Raw genomic sequence first — 20,844 nt, 5'->3', positions numbered from 1 at the left:
GTCGGTGTCTGTCTCTCTCGATCTCATTAAAATGGGAGCCGCCTCTGATCATTGCGGTTTCCTTTCTCTCCCCAGGGTCCCGGCCAAGAATTCGCCCCTCGCTAGGTATCGGGATCCCTCTGGATGCACTCAGCCCTGCACCTCTGCACCTCTTATTGGACCTCTTATGCCTTTCTGTGCATCCCACGCTGTATTTTCACGAGTGCCTGTTGTCGCCCTGGCTCGCAGCGTCTTTTTTTTATTTTTTAAAATGGTGGCCCCCTGTGCAGTTGCGGTTTCGCTTCCCACCATGGCCCTGACAATGGCCAGAGCACCCTGGCCACTCCAGCATCCTGCCAGCTTGCGACGGCTTTGAAGAAGCGCTCTGGAGGTGGCGGGCCCCGGGGACGGGCACCCGGCTGGCGAGGGGGCTTTGGAGAGGTGTCAGAGACAGACGAGGCTTTAACTATAAAGTGCCATTGGATGCGTGTCTGGATAGCTTTGGGATGGAGTCAGAGGGAGTTGGATCCCATAGGGAGGGGCCCCTCCACACGCGTGTGTTACAGAAGCTGCCCCTCCCCTTGCAGGGCTGGAATGCGGTAGGTTTAAGGGAGACCCCCAGTTCACCCACCGCTGGGGCTTGAAGGATTATTCGAATGTTCATACGGAGGCATCTCTTTGATGCCCGGCCAGGCCCTGTTGTTCCAGTTACACTTTCTTTTCCGTTCTCTCCCTCGCCAGCTTTCTCCCTGCTGTCATCACCGGGCTGTGTGCCAGGGGGGCTGGCGGTGTGCCAGATGCCAGCTGTGGAGCTGGCTCTGGGTCTTGCATGCCAAGGTGCGCGCTCTGAGCCCTGTGAGCTGCCTGCAATGAGGCCCCTCCAGCCCTTTGGCAATGCCTCCCTGGTACAACTATGGGGCTTACTGCAGGGCCTAACGCCCCAATAGCTTCCTGGCAAGGTCTGGTGCCCCTGCAGGCGCTACCAGCTGCCTGTCAATGCCCGATCCCACTCCAGCCCCTGCCAGCTGCCTGCTATGGGCCCCACTCCACCCTCTGCCAGCTGCCTGCTATGGGTCCCACTCCAGCCCCTGCCAGCTTCCTGAGGTGGTGCTTCCCTGAAGCTATGCCCTGGTGCCACCCCAGACTGAGTAGCCCAGCAGGGTGCCCCCCCCTCATGCCTTTCCAGGTGCTTACCATGAAGCCCCACTAGCTATGATGCCTTCTTGAGGCCCTTGGTATTGCATGCTATGGCACGAGTTCTGTGCCTTGGGAGCAGCCTGCCAATGGCCACCTTTGGGCCCTGTCAGTGGCTGTCATGGTGCCTACCTGCAGTGACTTTGAGGTGCCAGCTCAGGGGCAAATCGGAGGTCCTGCAGGGAGCCTGCCTTCGGGAGCACTCCAGGGTCTTCCAGGCACCCGACGGGGGCCTGTTCTGGACCTCTGAGCTGTCTGCTTGGGTGCTTGCTCCAGGCTTTACCCAGTGTTTGCTTAAGGTCATGTTATTCCCCTGCTCTGGGGCCTGTGCATCAGGGGAGGGTTCCGAAGGGAGCCCTCACCTCTCTTCCTGGAGTGCGAGCACCACTACAGCTCGGTATCTCTTCTGGGCGCCATATCGTCAGACTCCACCTTGAGCCCTCAAAGCTTTCTTTGAAGGCCTCACCTTGCATCTTTCGCTTGTTCTTGGAGCCATCGCCTCCCCGTTCTCATCCCGCCTCATTTTTAGATTCCACCTTGGAGCTCTCATACTTGCTGTCTAATCTGTTTCTCTCTTCAGTTCTCACATTCCACCAGGGGCGTCATATCTCCTCACTCTGTGTGTGTGTGTGTGTGTGTGTGTGTGTGTGGCTCTCTGTGTGTGTGTGGCTCTCTGTGTATGTGTGGCTCTCTGTGTATGTGTGGCTCTCTGTGTGTATGTGTCTCTGTGTGTGTGTGTGGCTCTGTGTGTGTGTGTGGCTCTGTGTGTATGTGTGTGTGGCTCTGTGTGTGTGGCTCTGTGTGCACTTATACTCTCTACTACTCTCTAATGCTCACCTATTGCCATTGTAAATGACAATACCATTTATTTGTTTAAAAAAAAAAATGAAAAAAATGCCATTTGCAATGCCAATAGCTCTAACTTTAACAAAGCCGAGACCATTGCATTGTAAAGGCTTGTTTATTTACTGCTCCAATATTGGTGCCCACTATCTTGGAACAGTGAATAAAAAGAATAACAAAATTATGGCTGCATCATGGCCTCATACCTCATCAATCTGTTGCGCCAGAGTCATGACGCATATGCTTGCATCCATGATCATGCATGTTCATGTAAACTCCATTGCACTTCTTTTTTGTTTCCAGACGATTCTCCACAGCATTAGCAAAAGCAATTTTCTATGTGCAAAATGCATTGGCAATGACAAGGGGAGATCTAGTTGCTTTGCCAATTTTTGATTTTGGATTGATTTTAAGGCTTGTCCTAAGCTTTCTATTAACTAGTGTTTTGATGCGAGAATATAATAGTGCTCATTTTATTGACCTCCAAGGAATGAAAGGCAGATCTCGAAAGCCTGGGATTTAAATTCCTAACCTGATAATAATACACAGTTGTGAACAGGGAACATTAAGTCACTGCGCTGACATGTACACTCCAACTGGATTCTGGGCTTGCATAAAATAAAACGAAGGATGAGTGACATGATCTACACATTTAGGGATTGGTTAAGCCTCTTAGTTTCTTAATTTTTTTAATGAAGCCAGAATAATGATTTTGAAGCTGCTTGAAAAACATCTACATATAAAAGTAATAGCTCTGAAAATACATTAAAAAGGGGCATGCTCATTTTTAGGACATTTATCCTGCTAAACATTAAGCAGGGATTGCTAAACTGGTCAAGATGTTGACTAGTTTCTTTAAGTGGCGGACAAACATTAATTTACTAAAAGCAAGATGGGTCTGTGGATTTAATACTAAGATATCAGCCACACGATTATATTTTGAGGGACTGAGAGGTCAACAACTCCATCAGTAAGAATTGAGATTTATGAAAACAATGTCCCATATTTCTGTATAGTCGTATAAACTGAAGCAAGGGATTGGGACTGATTTGTAATGAAAAACACATTTTATCTGCGGGACTACTATGAGATGCTCCAAATGGACTATTAGATGTTTTTGTTTTTAGTAGAGGTGTTCAAAGTATAGGCAAACAGTGCAGGTAGAAATGCAGACCCCTGGTGCATGCATCTTTAGATAGCAATGGGATACAAAGCTTTACCATTCACAATATTCGTAATAAGTCCCACATATAGGTTTTTAGTAGACTGCGAAAACAGTATTTTAAAGCCTTCACATGAAAACGCTGCTAACAGACCAAATCTAATGCCTTCTCTGCAACCAAAGCAGCAGTTCGGGATATCTTATGCTGCTGAAGAAGTGGATGGCTTAGTTAAGGGGGTTGGTGATGCTGTAATTGGCGGTGAAGCCACCTGTCACTCAATTGCCATAACTAGGGTAGTCAGGATGCTATGAAGGATTTTTCTTCTTCCATTTGGAAGAACATGAGACGTAGGATGGGCACATAGTACACCCCAACTTTGTGAGTGTGGAGGTCTTCATAGCAAATGGTATGGGCAAGACAGACAGGGCCCACCATCAGATGTAGGCAGGGTTCCCTTTACAAGCAGGGCAAAAACGGGTGCAGAAATGATAGAATGACAGTAACAGATTACCAATGGAAGGGGTACGTCAGTCCTACAGTAAATATTTCAATTGCTGAAAAAGCCCCAATCTCGGTTATCTCACTCCAATTTCCCAGACAGCGCTCATCATGCAACCTGCAGCCACTTGTTTGGGTGTTCTCATAATGTCTTTGCTGCACCTGGCCACATGATAAATGAGGATTACTGAGCCTGGTGCTCTCCTACTGTGGAATGTTTTTCTAGATGTTCAGCTGGAATGTCATGGCCAAGGTACAATATGTGCATGTTGACATTACCATGGCTTCAGTGGTAAGGATGTCTCATCAATATGAAGCTACTCCCAAATGAAAATACAGACTCCCATCCCACACGCACATGCACATGTGGAAGCAATCTGGACTTCAATGCTTTCAAGGTGTCGGCCTTATTTTCTTCCATCACTAGACAATCGCATTACGAGCGTTCTCTAGAGAACTTTGATTTGCATTTCCGTTTTGTTATCGGTTTATATTTTATTTTCGCATTTCAAGAAAAGCACATACAACATTGCATTTCCATTTTGTGCATCATTAGAACTGTTATGTTGCAATTAAATTATCAATGGAGCCAACTTTTTTAGGTATATAAAACATTTATCATTCTATGTATAACACACCCCATGATGGCACGCCTTTTGCTTCCTGTTATCACTGATCATAAGCATATATTCTGTACTAATATACTTATTTTGCAGCTTGGGGAGTGTTTAATGCGTGGCACTTGAAAAGGAAAAATAATATGTTTGTAGTTCATAATCCCGGCGGCCTCCCAGTCAATATGTGCTATTTCAAGTCCACAAAAAGAAATATGTTGTCCACAATGGAGCAAATTAGAGGAAAAGTAGGAGCTTCGAGGCAGCTGCACATGCTGTCAAGTGACTAATTCACATTTTCATTTGTGCACCGGAGTGTTGGTGGTGACCATGACAAAAGTGAGGTGCGCTTTGAGGACTTGTCACGTCTCATTTGACGCGCATTTGTGAAGGATGCAATAACAGAGACCACAATTCAGGCTCAGTGGGAAGTTTTCTGTTACAGTGGTTTCAGGAGTTTGAATACCAAAACATGAAGTGCAATGGTGATGGATCACTGAAATTTAAAACTGAGAGATCACTGAAATGTAATAGGGCAGTTGGTACAAGTGATATAGTGACAGGGAATAAAGTGAGGGAAAGTAATCGATTCACCTGGGAACCGTGAGAAAGAAAACTACAAGAAACATGAACAAAGAACTTACCTATTTTCCACCACTTCGTACGCATCTTTCGCCACTTTCATCTTGGCGTAATGGGCAAATGTCTGCTTGATAAAACTACTTGGCAAACGAGGCTCCTTTTTCGGCAATACGTTTTTCTTAGGTGCAACTCGCAGCTTTTTCGTCACCCTTGTGGAAGGAGAGAGGCAGGTTAATATTACAGTACCCCACAGCACAGGTCCTCTGCATTTGGACCTGCTAAAAACAGCATGTCCTAATATGCTCAGTTAGAGGTGACACATACTTTCAGATTTTAATTCAGTAAATCATTTTCAACTGCATGTATTTTCGCTGTCAGGGAAAGGCATGGAGCTTCCAGACACACACTCCTCTGACTCCTGTGTTCCGGAAAAATACAAATAAGGCCGTATTTAGCAAGCCTGCCTATGGCGAATGCAAAATGGTTTGTCACTGTGCACATATGTATTTTTACTGCACCAACTCTGACCTTATATTCACAACTAAATTCATGATTTTGTATTTTACAGGGGCTGATTCACAAATATTTAAGGGATGCACAGTTGTACAGAACAAGAAGGTGGTGAACCAACGGAGTCAATTTATTTGTTACTTAACTGCACAAAAAGTGACAACACACCAATGTTTAGCATTGAGTGATTGACTTAACTACTGTGAAACATCAGGAACGAAAATGTATACCTTACTCAGTACATAAAAATAAAAAAATTATATAGATTAATAACAATATCTACAATCTAAGATTCACTTCCCATATTCACAAAAAGGAAATTGAATTCCTTGATGTTAAGGTCTTTGTCCATAATGACAGATTTGAAAGCACCCTTCATAGGAAAGCTACTTCTGGTAACATTACCTTACACGCAACCAGCTCCCACCCAAAACACCTCATTGCCAGTATTCCTTATGGAGAAATCCTACGTATAAAACGAATCTGTAGCAATGAGGATGAGTTTAACAAATGCCAAGATGAGCTGGTGGCTAGACTTAAAATCAGGGGGTACTCTCAACAAATCCTACAGGAAGCAATCGAGAAGGCTAAAACTAGATCTAGAACAAGTCTTTTTGCTCCTGATAAAGATAGCTCTGCCACGGTATACAACCTTTAGCACACATTTTTTACAACGCACTACCATTACAACGCAGGCATTACCACGCATACCATTACAACGCATTGCGCTGGGGGGCGCTCTAGGATAGGGAATAAGTTTCATTTTCTATCCAACACCTTCCCTAGTGTCCACGGGGACTGGAGTTGGAATAGAAAATTATACTTACCACTATCCAGCACCTCTAAGCGCTATGCGTTGTAACGGTATTCGTTGTAAATACCGCGTTGTAAAGGTATGCGAGGTAAAAGTATGCGTGGTAACGTCGTACATCCCTCTGCCACACCCAATACTGCTGTTACCTCTACTATGACTGACACTCCTAGATTAATCACTACCTATAACAGAGAGGAGCGACAGATAAGAGCGATAGTGAACAAACACTGTCCAGTGGTGTTAACAGACAACATTCTTCAAAGTAGAATTGCAGCGAAACCTGTGGTTACATTTAGAAGAAGTAGCACCATGGGCACTACATTAGATCGAGAATCACCCGAGATCAAAAAGGTAACTACCTGGTTGGCACCCAAGAAAGGCTTTACTAAGTGCACGTCATGCCGTGCTTGTAAATTTGGTTGCAATATGTCAACATACTCTACACCTTTCAGGACCACTCCTACTCTGATAATGGGAAATTACAATTGTAAAACTGAATATGCTGTATATGTCCTGACGTGCACCTGTGGGCTTAGCTACGTGGGTAGCACGAAGCTACAGGTGCACGTCAGGATTTTGCAGCATATTAGGGCCATTCTCCATAGCGACGCAACATATCCTGTTGCTAGACATTTTAAGAGAGTACATGCCAATAACATCAACTGCTTATCTTATTATGTAATAGACGCTGTGGCTAGGAAAAGGAGAGGTGGCAACAGAGAGCCCCAACTCCGCCAGCTCGAAACAAAATATATTCTAGAGCTAGACTGTAAATGGCCCAACGGTTTGAACATGACTTAAGATATGAGCAGCTTTTTGTAAGTCAATTATAGCTGCAATATTGTGTTTCCCCTTTTTTACTAGAGGAGTCATTTGTAAATAATACTATGAAATACGTCCATTTGTAAATATAATGTAAATGCATTAACAGTCAAAATTTGAATGCATTTGGTCTTTCTCTCGTATTGATTTCTCAAAGTGTATCTACATATTTTTTACATACAATCAAATGTTTTTAGGATCTGAAATTAGCTGTTAACCCTGTATGAATTAGAATTATATTTTTCTCGTGTACAGATGGTTAGACCTGTAATCAACATTAGATTAATTGAGAAATTTGTACTATCTACACTAGCACTTTAGATTTTAAGATATGCACTTATGCACAATGCCTCTCCATATGGTGTTTATACGTGCACATAGAAATAATGATGTTAGAATAGAGACAATATTGAGTACATATTATCTAGCACACGTGACTCACAGGCTGTTTAATCGGATTTAACCGGTAATATGAAAACATCATGACTATCACCATGCAGGCAGTCTTGGATTTATCCAATGAGACCTTTTAAAATGATTTGTATTTATGACTTTACAAATATTTTGACACTTCGCACTTTACATGTTTCTAAATTTTTTTTAAAGCATGTATATATAAACTTGGTGTGTCATATTATATTAATCTGCCTCAATGTATAACTATAAAACGATGGGAGTAGCCATAGTAGTATGTTTTCTGTGCCTATGATCATATGACCTGTGATGTCAAGATCTGGGAGGGGCATCACTCACTTTAAAATAGTAGATGGTGTTTTCACTTATGACACGTGAACAAGGGCTTACGGGCTTGAAACACGTTGTGTTTGGGTCACTTGCAATAAAATCATCTTGCCCACTTGAAAATACCTCGGAGGTCTGTGTCTCTTTCCTCGCCTGTCTGCTGTGGCGGAAATCAGTAGGTGGTTAGAGTTTTCCAGGGGATATGGATATGGATATATATATATATATATATATATATATATATATATATATATATATATATATATATATATATATACACACACACACACACACATACATACTGGTGGCGATGCATCATAATTAAATAAAAAAACTTTCTTCACCTGAAGACTGGGTCAGCTTTCGTTTGTCTGGATTGGAGTTCCCCCGGGACATTGGGGTTTGCTGGTTTGCGCTGAACGAGTGCAGCTAGATATATTATATATATATATATAAAAATAATTACCTACTAGCGGTCGCCAGTAGGTTGTTATAGTTAAACATAGTTATCATAGGAAAAGCATTTTTTGATTTGCTAATAACTTTGGTATTGTGTGACGAATCTTTGCGAAATTCTAAAAAGAAAAAAGTCTATCCAGGTCAGCTCCTATCCTGAAAGTTTGGGGGTGATTCCTAAAACGGGGACTGAGAAAAAAGGGGGGTCCCAAAACGCGTTTTCCCCATGTATTTCCATAGGCTGAACGGAATTACCCCAAATTTTGCAAAAAGGTAGAGCTTGGTTCGGAAAGCAACCTTTTTTTCAATGGTGTAAATCCGTTCAGTAGTTTTTGAGAAATTCAAAAAATAAGAGTCAAAAAATCAATTTCCCATAGGAAACTTTGGGCAAGGCTACAACCGAAACTACTGAACGGAATTACCCCAGATTTGTCAACAAGTTAGTGCTTGGATCAGAAAGCGACCTTTTTTTAAATGGTGTAAATCCATTCAGTAGTTGCTGAGAAATTAGAAAAAGGAAAATGCTACTTACCAGTATGCATCTGTTCTTGGCATGTGGAGCTGCAGAGTCGGACACTTTTGAAATAGATCGCCACCTGGTGTTGGGCTCAGATGATTGCAGGTTGTTGTCTTCTTGGTAGAAGTCTTTGCAGTCACGAGATAGGTGACTCCTCCCTTGGACAATACTGCGCATGGTCATCGACTCCATCCTCAGATTGTTTTTTGCCATGATGGGAAATGATGGAGTTAGTAGAAGTAAAGAGAAAGGCTGTCCATGCGTGTGCATCTAAGTAAGATGAGTACTGGAACAAATACAAGTTCCGGGGAGGCGGGAGGGCGTGTACGACTCTGCAGCTCTACATGCCACGAACAGATGCATACTGGTAAGTAGCATTTTCCGTTCGAGGCATATGAGCTGCAGATCGTACACTTTTGCAACGATTGTGCAGCAGTGTCTCCCCTAGCGGTGGTCGCTTGTATCCATTGCAGCATTCTGAAACAGTGTTCTAAGGACAGCTTGGCCTACTGCAGCTTGCTGCTTGGCTTGCACATCAACACAATAGTGTTTAGTGAAGGTGTGTATTGTAGACCATGTTGCTGCCTTGCATATGTCCTCTAGTGGTATATTTCCTAAGAAAGCCATAGAGGCTCCTAGTTTGCGAGTGGAGTGCGCTCTAGGAGGAACCGTTAGTGTACGTTTAGCTTTTTGATAGCATATTTGTATACACTTTACAATCCATCTGGCAATTCCTCCCTTAGAGATGGGGTTGCCTTTGTGTGGGGGAGAGAAAGATACAAATAGTGTTTTTGTCTTTCTGAAGGATTTAGTCCTGTCTGTGTAGTATAACAGAGCTCTTCTAACATCTAAGGTGTGTAAAGCCCTTTCTGCAACAGAGTCCGGGTTTTGGAAAAACACAGGTAGCTCTACTGATTGGTTAAGGCGAAAAGGAGTAATAACTTTTGGCAGGAATTTAGGATTAGGCCTAAGAACCACTTTGTTAGGATGTATCTGAAAAAATGGTTCTTGTATTGTGAATGTTTATATTTCACTAACTCTTCTGAGAGAGGTGATGGCAGCAAGGAAAGCAGTTTCCAAGTTAGGAATTGCAATTCACACTTGTGTAAAGGCTCGAAAGGGGGTCCCATAAGTCTTGTAAGGACCACGTTTAGGTTCCATACTGGAGCAGGTGGTAACCTAGGGGGGGATTATTCGTTTTAATCCTTCCCCTTTGATTGCAGGTACTCTGAAGAGAGATAGATGTTGTCTATTCTGTAAATAATGTGCAATTGCTGCCAAATGCAGGCGTATGGAAGAATAAGATAAATTGGACCTTTATAGGTTTAAAAGGTAGCAAATAATATTTTGGATGGAAGCATCCAGTAGATCAATGTGATTATTGTTACAATATATTGCACATCTTTTCCACTTAGTGGCATAACATGCTCTGGTAGTGGGTCTTCTAGCTTCTTTAATTATGTTCATACATTCTGGTGGTAGGTTTAAGTAACCAAACTCTAAGACTTCAGGAGCCAGATCGCCAAATTCAGTTGGCTTGGTTCTGGGTGTTTTATTTCTCCATGGTTCTGTGCTAACAGGGATGGCGTGAGCTGTAATTTTTGATGTGGAACCAGTGAGAGATCTAGTACTGTGGTGAACCACGGCTGACGTGCCCATGTGGGAGCTACTAGTACAGTTTGAGAGACTGTTGTCTGAGTTTGCGCACTACTAGTGGAATGAGTGGGAGAGGCAGAAAAGCGTACGCAAATCTGCCTGACCAGTTCCTCCATATCGCATTCCCCTCCGACTGTGGGTGTGGAAACCTGGCGGCGAAGGTTGGGCATTTAGCATTTTCGTGGGTGGCAAACTGATCTATCTGTGGATGCCCCCACATTTGAAAGAATGGTTGAAGAACTTGTGGATGTACCTCCCATTCGTGAATCTGTTGTGACTGTGGACTCAACATATCTGCTATCTGATTGTGAATTCCTGGAAGGTGTTCTACTTTCAGGTGTATGTTTTGAGGAATGGTCCATCTCCAAATATTCTGTGCAAGCTGGGACAGTTGCAGAGAGTGTGTCCCCCCCTGTCTTTGTATGTAATACATGGCTGTCATATTGTCCGTCCGGATTAAGACAGCTTTGTTTTGTACTTGTACTTGAAACGTTTTGAGTGCTAGGAAAATTGCTAGCAGCTCTAGATGGTTGATATGGAACTGTTTTTGTTGGTTGTTCCATTGGCCTTGTGTGGTATAGTGTAAGAGATGGGCTCCCCAACCTGTGAGGGATGCGTCTGTCGTGAGCACTATCTGTGGAACAGGTTCTAGGAACGGCCATCCCTTTGTCAAGTTTTTGGTGTTCCACCATTGCAGAGAGCGATATGTACGGCTGTCTACCAACACCAGGTCTGTGAGCTGACCTTGAGCCTGATTCCACTGCTGTGCTAGACATTCTTGTAATGGGCGCATTAGCAGTCTTGCATGTGGAACTATGAAGATGCAAGACGCCATCATGCCTATCAGTCTCATGAACACTCTGGCTTGGAGAGACTGCTGGTGTTGAAAAATGGAGACTAAGGTCTGAATGCTTTGTATCCTGGCTGGACTGGGATACGCTAGAGATGTAGATGTGTCTATGGTAGCTCTTAGATACTGATGAACGTGCGAAGGCTCTCGGTGCGACTTGGTGTAGTTTATTGTAAACCAGAAGTCGTGCAATGTCTGAATTGTTTGTTTTGTGTGTTGGACACACTAGTTGAACGATTTTGCTTTTATGAGCCAATTGTCGAGGTAAGGGAAGACATGTATCTGTTGTCTTCTGAGATGTGCTGCTACTACTGCTAAGCACTTTGTGAACACTTGTGGTGCTGTTGTGATCCCGAATGGAAGGACTTTGAACTGATAGTGCTGTCCTTGTATGACAAACCTTAGATACTTCCTGTGAGAAGGATGTATAGGAACATGAAAGTAGGCGTCCTTTAGGTCTAGTGTTGAAAGAAAGTCTCCCTGTTGTAGTAGTGGGAGTACTTGTTGTAGAGTGATCATGTGAAAATGATCTGATTGTATGTAATGGTTGAGGGGCCTGAGTTTGAGAATTGGTCTTAGTGTCCCGTCCTTCTTGGGAATTAGGAAGTACAGGGAGTAAACTCCTGTTCCCCGTTCCTCTAAAGGAACTACTTGAATAGTGCTAGAACTTCCTGTTGAAGCATAGTCGTATGTTCTGTGGACATTGGACGCTGCCTGGGTGGTATGTTTGGGGGGGTTGCTGTGAGTTCTAGGCAGTAGCCATGTTGGATAATCTGTCTTACCCACCTGTCTGTTGTGATGGAATTCCAGACAGGTAGGAACTGTGATAATCTGCCCCCCACAGGAGTGGAATGCTGTAGGGGAAGCAGAGGGAAGTCACTGTTTGGGAGTGGAAGAGGAGCAGTTGTTGTTTTACCTCTACCTCTTCCCTTGTTATTATTGCCTCTGTATCCTCCTCTAAAGTAGCCTTTGTTAGAGGAGGTCTGTGTGTGCATTTTAAAAGATGATGTTGTATCTGTGCCGGTTTGCTTAGAGCCTCCTCTGTAAAAGGAGCGGCGAAAAGAACTTCTAGTCTGTGTGGATTGTAATGCACCCATAGACTTAGCTGTGTGTGTCTTTTTTCATCTTTTCTTATGTGTTGTCTACTTCCGGCCCGAACAATTGGTTTTGATTGAAGGGCTGGTTCAAGATGGTAGTCTGTACCGCTGGTTTAAAACCTTAAATGCGTAACCACGCATGCCGTCTGAGTATAACACTAGTATTTACTGCTCTGGATGCTGTGTCAGCTACATCTAGTGCAAATTTAATTGAGGCATTGGATATTAATTTGCCTTCTTGTATGAGCTCTGCTGCCTGATCTTTGTATTGATCTGGGAGGTGCTCCATTAGTTTTCCTAATTGGTCGTAGTGAGCCCTGTCATAACGTGAGAGTAGGGCTTGTGTAGCACAAGTTACTACTTGTGGAACGATATATATCTGTAAGAGACATATGTTAGTGATAGATTCCTTACCTTAGAATATCCACAGGCGTCAGACTGGATCCGGAAATTTTTGCGTAGCAATACCCCTGCGCGCCGTCCGTGGCTCTGCGTCCGTCGTCGGCGTCGTTAGCGCCGGAACGACGTCGTCAGAGTACTTAGACGCTGCCCATGCGCGCTGACGTCAGTTCTGATACACAGCTTTTCCGTGCCAGATACGCAGAGCCATGATAGAACCAACACTGGTGCCATGAAACTAGGGCCCTGAAAGGGGATAACCTTAACCCTAGATATCGGTTTGCAGAACGGGGAGGATGGGCGAGTCGGTAAGGAATCTATCACTAACTAATGTCTCTTACAGATATATCGTTACACAAGTAGTAACGTGTGCATCTGAAAGAGACACGTTAGTGATAGATTCCTTACCTTAGAATAGATACCCCAGCAATACCAACCCCGGTGGTGGGTCTGCGATCCAATAATCACACCAGAAAGTCCGGGAGGACAGAACGGCCAAAGAAGCCATCCCTCCGGACTTGGCTGTCCAGGCAATAATGTCTTGCAAACGTGTGCAGCGAGGCCCACGTAGCTGCTTGGCAAATATCCTGCAAGGGCACACCCGGCCCAGGGCAGTTGTAGTCGCCGTGGCCCGAGTAGAATGGGCCCATAGTCCCACAGGGGGTTCCTTCTTTGCCAAGGAGTAACACGCCTGGATACACAAGATGATCCACCGCAAGATGGTCCGCTTGTGCACTGCCTTTCCCTTCTTAGCGCCCACCCAACCAACAAAGAGTTGGTCATCCACCCGGAACTGGCGTGTGCGATCCAGATAGTAAGAGAGCGCACGTTTTGGGTCCAGACGGTGGAGCCCCTCTTCCTCTTTCGAGGGATGCGGAGGCGGAAAGAAGGTGGGCAAGGTAATGGACTGCCCGATGTGGAAGGCCGTGACAACCTTGGGCAGGAACGAAGGTCTCGTTCGCAACACAACCTTGTCCGGATGAACAGAGAGGAAAGGAGGTGTAGAAGAAAGAGCCTGGAGCTCACTCACTCTCCTAGCAGAGGTGATGGCAACCAGGAAAGCAGTCTTCAATGTAAGAAGACGGAGAGGACAGTTATGGAGCGGCTCAAAGGGAGCACACATTAGGTAAGTAAGTACAAGATTCAAGTCCCACTGGGGCATCACGAAAGGAACAGGAGGGATCATATGAGTGATGCCCTTTAAGAATCTGTTGACAATGAGGGACTTGAACAAACAAGGGTGATCAGGTAGCCTTAAGAAGGCTGAAAGGGCAGAAAGGTAGCCCTTGAGAGTGCCCAGCCAGAACCCTGCTGGGCAAGAGAAAGGAGGAAGAGGAGAACCTCGGAAAGGGGTGCAGAGAGAGGATCCACAGCCTTTGCTGTGCACCATGCCACAAATTTGTTCCACCTGCAGGCGTATACCGACTTTGTGGAGGGACGCCTGGCTGCCAGAATGACATTACAGATTTCGGGAGGCAAGTCAAATGGCCTCAACTGTCGCCGCTCAATCTCCAAGCTTGTAGGTGGAGGCTGGACAGGTTCGGGTGGAGGCCCGTGCCCTGCTGCTGCGAAAGAAGGTCCTCCCGAAGAGGCAGACGAATCGGGGGATCGACTGACATGCTGAGTAGCTCGGGATACCAGTATCTTTGTGCCCAGTCCGGAGCCACAAGGATAACCTGGGCCCGGTCGCGCCTGATCTTCTTCAGCACTCTGGGCAGAAGTGGGATAGGCGGAAAGGCGTACAACAGACCGCAACTCCACTCGCGACGAAAAGCGTCTCAGAGCGAGTGCTGCCTTGGAAATTCCAACGTGCAGAACTGATGACATTGCGTGTTCTCTTCTGTGTCGAATAGATCTAACCAAGGCTCTCCCCACTGCTGAAAGAGGCCTTGCGCCACGTCCGAGTTCAGACGCAATTCGTGATCCATCATGCACAGACGGCTGAGTTCGTCCGCCCTGGCGTTCAGAGAACCTGCCAGGTGTTGAACCACCAGGGTCACGCCCTGATGTTCCAGCCATTGCCAGAGGCGCAGAGCCTCCTGGCATAGGGTCCACAACCCCACCCGCCCTGTTTGTTGCAGTACCACATGGCGGTGGTGTTGTCCGTGAACACCTGCACTACACTCCCTCGGACAGAGGGGAGGAATGCCTTCAGTGCAAGACGAATCGCCCGCAGCTCCAAAAGGTTGATATGGAGCCGGGACTCCGCCGGAGACCAGAGGCCTCTGATCTCCGCCTCTCCCATGTGGCCTGCCTAGCCCTGGAGGGACGCGTCCGTCACAACTACGTGCTCCGGTTGGGGAAGGGAGAGGGATCTTCGCTGACCCAATCGCTGTCCGTGAGCCACCACTGCAGCTGTCTCGCAGTGCCCTCTGAGATCAGGACATGGTCGGACAGGTTGCCCTGATGCTGGGCCCACTGAAACTTCAGGTCCCACTGCAGAGCCCGCATCCGCCACCGGGCGTGATGCACCAGAAGGATGCAGGAGGCCATCAGCCCCAGAAGCCGCAGCGTCAACCTGACCGAGACCCGGGATAAAGGCTTAAAGACCGGAATCAGAGCCTGAATATCCCCAACCCGCTGTTCGGGTGGATAAACCCGAAACTGCACCGAATCCAGAACCGCTCCGATGAAGAGGAGCTTCTGAGAGGGACACAGGTGTGACTTCGGCACGTTGATGGGGAACCCCAGCAGATGCAGGAGATCGGCCGGAGTCTGGAGGTGGCGGACGACTGTCTGGGGCGAGCCCGCCTTCAACAACCAGTCGTCGAGGTAGGGAAAGACTGAAACCCCTAACCTGCGCAGATGGGCTGCGACCACCGCCATCACTTTGGTGAACACCCGTGGGGCGCTGGTAAGGCCGAAGGGGAGCACGGTAAATTGAAAGTGCTCGTGGCCTACCATGAACCTGAGGTAACGCCGGTGGGCTGGCAGGACGGGGATGTGAAAATAGGCGTCCTGCAAGTCCAACGCTACCATCCAGTCTCCTGGGTCCAGGGCAGCTAAGACATGAGCCAGAGTCAGCATCTTGAACTTCTCCTTCTGGAGGAAGCCGTTGACGTTCCGTAGGTCCAAGATCCCTTCTTGGGTACCAGAAAGTAGTGGGAGTAACAACCACACCCTACTTCTGGCCCAGGAACGCGCTCGATGGCCCCCTTGGCCAAGAGGGCCGTGACTTCCTCTTGCAGAAGTTGCAAGTGATCCCCCAACACGGGGAAGGTGTGGACTGGCCACGCCGTTGTCCCCGACCGCGGCCACGGCGGTTTCCACGGCCGCCACCGCGAAGTTGGACATTCTGCCGCGCGAGGCTGGCAGCACGTATGGGGGCGCCCCTTCCTTGGCCACGAAAGGAGCGGAAGGCACCCATTTTCTGTCGAGCGGCCGAGAGGCCCAAGGACTTGGCCGTAGCCCTGGAGTCCTTAAATCGCTCAAGCGCATGGTCTGCCTTTTCGCCAAAGAGGCGACGGCCTTCAAACGGCATGTCCAGCAGAGTGGCCTGGACATCGGCAAAAAAGTTGGCGGACCAGTGAGTCCGTGGTATCCAGCCCACACCGGATGGAATACCGCGCTGCATCTCGACCCTCCGCAAGGGTTTGGGTGAGTTTTGCCCGGACCTCCTCCGGACACTGTGGCATCACGTCCGCGACCGCGTCCCACAGGGTGTGGGTATAGCGGCCCAAGAGGCATGCGGTATTAACTGACCGCAATCCCAAACTGAGGGACGAGAACACCTTCTTCCCGAACTGTTCATACCTCTTGGATTCCCGATCGGGCGGAGCCGTCGGGAATGCGGTCTGGGAAGTGGAGGCCTGGATGACCAGGCTCTCGGGGGTGGGATGGTGGACAAAAAGAGCAAGGGTCGCCCGGGGCCGGGCAGTAGAGTCTGGCCACGTTCCTATCCACAGGCGGACCTGTGGCAGGCTTGGACGAAGTGCCCACAAGAATGTCACACAAGGCCTCATTAAACGGCAGCAGAGGCTCACTGGAGCTTGCCTGCGGTTTAAGGACGTCTGTGAGGAGTTTAGTCCTCACGGCCGCGACAGGGAGCTCAAGGTTTAAGGCCTTGGCTGCCCGTGTCAACACTGCACTTTATGCAGCCCCCTCCTCCGTAGCCACGGTGGTAGGGGAGACAAATCCAGTGTCTGGCGAAGTGTCAATACCACTGGCTACCCCAAGCTCATATGTCCAGTCCTGTGGTGACTGGCACTCCTGTGCCAGAGGGTCCTCAGACACCTCCCAATCACCCTCGTCACCCATCTCCTGTAGCACAGGTTCAACAGATGGGTCCTGTTCATGGAAATAGAAATCTCCAAATGCCGTCGGTAGCGGCGCCCACCGTCGCCGCTCCGGCGCCAGAACCGGACCGAGGGGAGGATCGGGGACGGCGCCCATATTAGGCGCCGGCGGTGACATCCGTAGGGCCGGCGTCGGCGAGGTCGTGAGGTCAACCGGCGACGACCCGGTTCCGGAAGCGGATCCAGAGAGGGCCTGCAGCGCCGGGACCGAAGTCGCCAGCGGCGCCTGGGCCGTAGCACCCGACGGCGTCGGAGCTGAAGCACCCGACACTCTAGGTCCTCCAGCCGGGGCCGTTGGGCCCAAAGGCGCCACGGAACCCGGCTGAGGAGGGAGGGACCTCTTGGCCATGAGGTACCGCTCGATCTCCTCAGGCGTCGCGTCTTGCCCAGGGCCCCCCAAGGTGTGGGGCAGGCGGCGACGACTACGACTCTGGCGGAGACGCGCGGGTGGTGTCACCGAACCCCCGGCCGCATCGTGCGAGCGTCGAGGAGGGTCGGAGGAACGATGATGTCTCTCCGACCTCTTATGCCCCTTACCTGAGGACTTGGATCCCGACGACCGATGTCCACTCCTGGAGCTGCGAGGGCTCCGACCCCGCGACCTGTCCCTCGACCTCCCGTGGGACCTTGGCCGGGACCTGGAGAGGCGCGGGCCGACTGCCAGAGCTCCAGTCGCTTGCGAGACCGCTCTCGCCTAGCCTTAGACGTCAGGGCCCGGCACTCGGAGCAGGTGCGGTCGTCGTGGTCGGGGCCTAAGCACTTGAGGCACCGACGATGGGGGTCGGTAACCGACATCGGTCTGTCGCACCTGGAACAGGGTTTGAACCCGGGCACTGAAGGAGTCGAAGACTCGCGAAAAGATATGATCAAAAAGATCAAAAAGTTTAGTCAAAAAAGACTAAGGGGTAGAGCTTCTCCGGATCTGCGCTAGCTGGTGCGGAAAAAAGAAGAACTGACGTCAGCGCGCATGGGCGGCGTCTAAGTACTTCGACGACGTCATTCCGGCGCTAACGACGCCGACGACGGACACGGAGCCGCGGACGACGCCTGCCGGCGCGCAGGGGTATTGCTACGCAAAAATTTCCGGATCCAGTCTGACGCCTGAGGATATTCTAAGGTAAGGAATCTATCACTAACGTGTCTCTTTCAGATTTTGCTAGGCGCCATATGTTTGTTGCCTGCGCAGCAATCCGTCTCCCTGAAGCATCAATAACTTTAAAATTTTTGTCAGGCTGGGGCGTGTCACCAGAAGTATGGGAATGGCTCTTTTCCGTGCATTAGACACTACTAAAGAGTCTAGTGGCAGATGTCCCTTAATATAGACTGGATCAGCTGGTGCTGATCTATACTTCTTTTCTATTCTTGGATTTAATACCCTACATAGTACCAGGTCTTTAAATATTTCTGGAGCATGTTTAATGACTCCTTTTATCATGGGTAGTATTTGCGTAGACCTTTGTGACTGCTCAAATGTATCCAGTAAAAAATCCTCATCAATGGCATCAGAGTGCATTGAAACCCCGTGGTAAAGGGCAGCTCTATTTAATAGATGATTAAACCCAATACTATCTTCTGGAGGGGAAGGTTTTGTTGGGTAGTACTGAGGATCAGGAGTGTCCGGCACATTGTGTGGTGGGAAACCATATATATCGTCATCTTTAGGATATTCTGGATTGACATCTTCATCCAAAGGATATGCATGTGGCTCTGGTACGTCATCCCCCCCCCTAGATCATACTCTTCGTCAGTGCGGTGTGTTGATGCAGGAAATTGAACAGGAGAAACTGTAGGTTCAATGTAATGAGGGATAGGAGAGGAAGAAGGTGAAGGAGAGGAAGGGTGCATTGGAGAAGTTGCACAATCCTTCTTTTTGGCAGGAACCACAGGTAGAAGTGGTGTGTCTGCTGGTCTCTTCTTGTAAGGAATTGCTTCCACATGTCCAGTTTTTGGATTGATATGGACCTTTCTTTGTTTAGGATCCGCCCTAAACAGTTCTTCCTCCTCTACAATCTTCTTTGGCGTCGATTTTTTCGGGTTGTTTTGTGTTTTTTGCTGTAGGAGGCGTTATTGAGTCCTGTGGCAAATTTTTCAGTGCCGAAGGTGATTTCGGCTTGGTATGCTTGTTAGAGGGTTTAGGTGTCTCTGTATCAGGTCTTGGAGTCTTTGGTACCGAGGTGGGAGATTTTGGAGTGGAGACAGGTCTCGTTGGCCCTGCGGCGCCGGACTTTGGCTTTCCATCTTTATTCTTGGAACCGGAAGGTTTCGGAGTCGAAGCTTTCGGATCCGGTACGGTCTTTGGCTTCGGCACCGATGCATCTTTTGGTTTGGGTGCCGAAGGATCTTTGTCTTTGGGCACCGAAGGGGGTTTTGGCTTCGTTGTCGAAGAGTCCTTCGGTGTCGGAGGATGTTTCGGTGCCAATGGAGGAGGTGGAATTGGCACATGTGGTTTTGTCGGTGCCGAGGCACCGGAAGGCGTAGTCTTTTTCCTCGGAGCCGATATTTCAGTCTCGACTGGGCCCCATGGGCAGAGTGCTGACCGTTGCCTTTGGCTTGGGTAGTGTATGTTGTGCAGGGGCAAGAGTACTCACGGGCTGCCGAGATGGAATCGAGTCGTCTGAGTCCTCTACTCCCGATATGATCTGGAGATCAGGTGAGTCTTCCTCGGCGACGAGTGGAGCCTCGTCCTCAGAGGTCTTCGAGTGGATCCTCGTCCTCGGAGACGTCCTCTTCAACGATCTCCTCCTCAAAGATGGCCTCCGGTGCTGGTCCTGATCTCCTCATCTCGTGTTGACGTGCCCTCCGATCCCGAATGATCTTCTTCGATCGGAAGGATGCACAAGCTGTGCAGGTCGACTCGTCGTGTTCCGGCGATAGACAGAGGTTGCAGACCTCGTGATGGTCGCTATGAGGGAATTTTGCTCGACATACCAGGCATCTCTTGAATGGAGTTCTGTCCATGAGGCGTAGGCCGTATGGCGCCGATAGGCCCAACGGCCCGCGTCGACGCACCGGAATGTAGCTGGTGATGTCAAAAAGTCTATTCGATGTCAAAAATGTTTGTATAAAGTTTCACGCTTCGAAGTTGCTTAAAAAGTATTTTCTAGCCGGAGCGGAAAACTTTCATCCGAACCCAGTGGCGGACAAAAAAAAACAATCGGAGGATGGAGTCGATGACCATGCGCAGTATTGTCCAAGGGAGGAGTCACCTATCTCGTGACTACAAAGACTTCTTCCAAGAAGACAACAACCTGCAATCATCCGAGCCCAACACCAGGTGGCGATCTATTGCAAAAGTGTACGATCTGCAGCTCATATGCCTCGAACAAAAAGGTTCGATATATGGGCTGGGCCGAAGTCCCGAGCGCGAACTTCACTGTGTTTGGCTGCCAACATTCCAAACCAGGAAGTGTTGGCAGCCATCTTGTGACTCTGTAGAAGCGAGTCACCAGAAAGCAGAGAAACAAAGGTATAAAACAAGAGAAGGAGGCATGGTAGAAACACCCTGATCCCCTGGGCCTGCTCAGGGGGTCCCAGAAGGACGCCCAGGGCCAAAAGAAACATAATAAATAATAATAATAATTTGGCACAATTAGCGCTACGGCGGTGGGTTCCAGTATTTTATTTTAATGCGGCCCCTGGATTGGCTAAGTTTCGGTGGTCTTTCTTAAAAAATAATAACGGGGGCTCGCTGGGGCTGCAGGGCCCGCTGGGGTCCCCGCAGCCCAGGACTTTTACTCATGTTGGGAGGGGGGTTTGCACGGCCCCCCTCCTGGAGCCCTCCATGTGCTTATAACTTTGGCGTCGTTTGCCGAAT

At 48.2% G+C, this 20,844-nt stretch overlaps 1 protein-coding gene across 2 annotated transcripts in view; it reads right to left on the bottom strand.

The window, feature by feature from the left end:
- The window catches only part of CENPT (centromere protein T), a 1,372,670-nt gene that overhangs the window by 66,348 nt on the left and 1,285,478 nt on the right, over positions 1-20,844 (bottom strand). For both annotated transcript variants that reach the window (XM_086945259.1, XM_086945260.1), the window contains one exon: positions 4,936-5,082. In XM_086945259.1, the coding sequence (XP_086801385.1) occupies positions 4,936-5,082 (147 nt within the window). The remainder of the gene's footprint in view (positions 1-4,935; positions 5,083-20,844) is intronic.

This window comes from Lissotriton vulgaris, chromosome 12 (genome assembly GCF_964263255.1).
Source record: "Lissotriton vulgaris chromosome 12, aLisVul1.2, whole genome shotgun sequence".
Taxonomy (NCBI): Eukaryota; Metazoa; Chordata; class Amphibia; order Caudata; family Salamandridae; genus Lissotriton; species Lissotriton vulgaris.
This window is presented reverse-complemented; position numbering and strand designations above follow the sequence as displayed.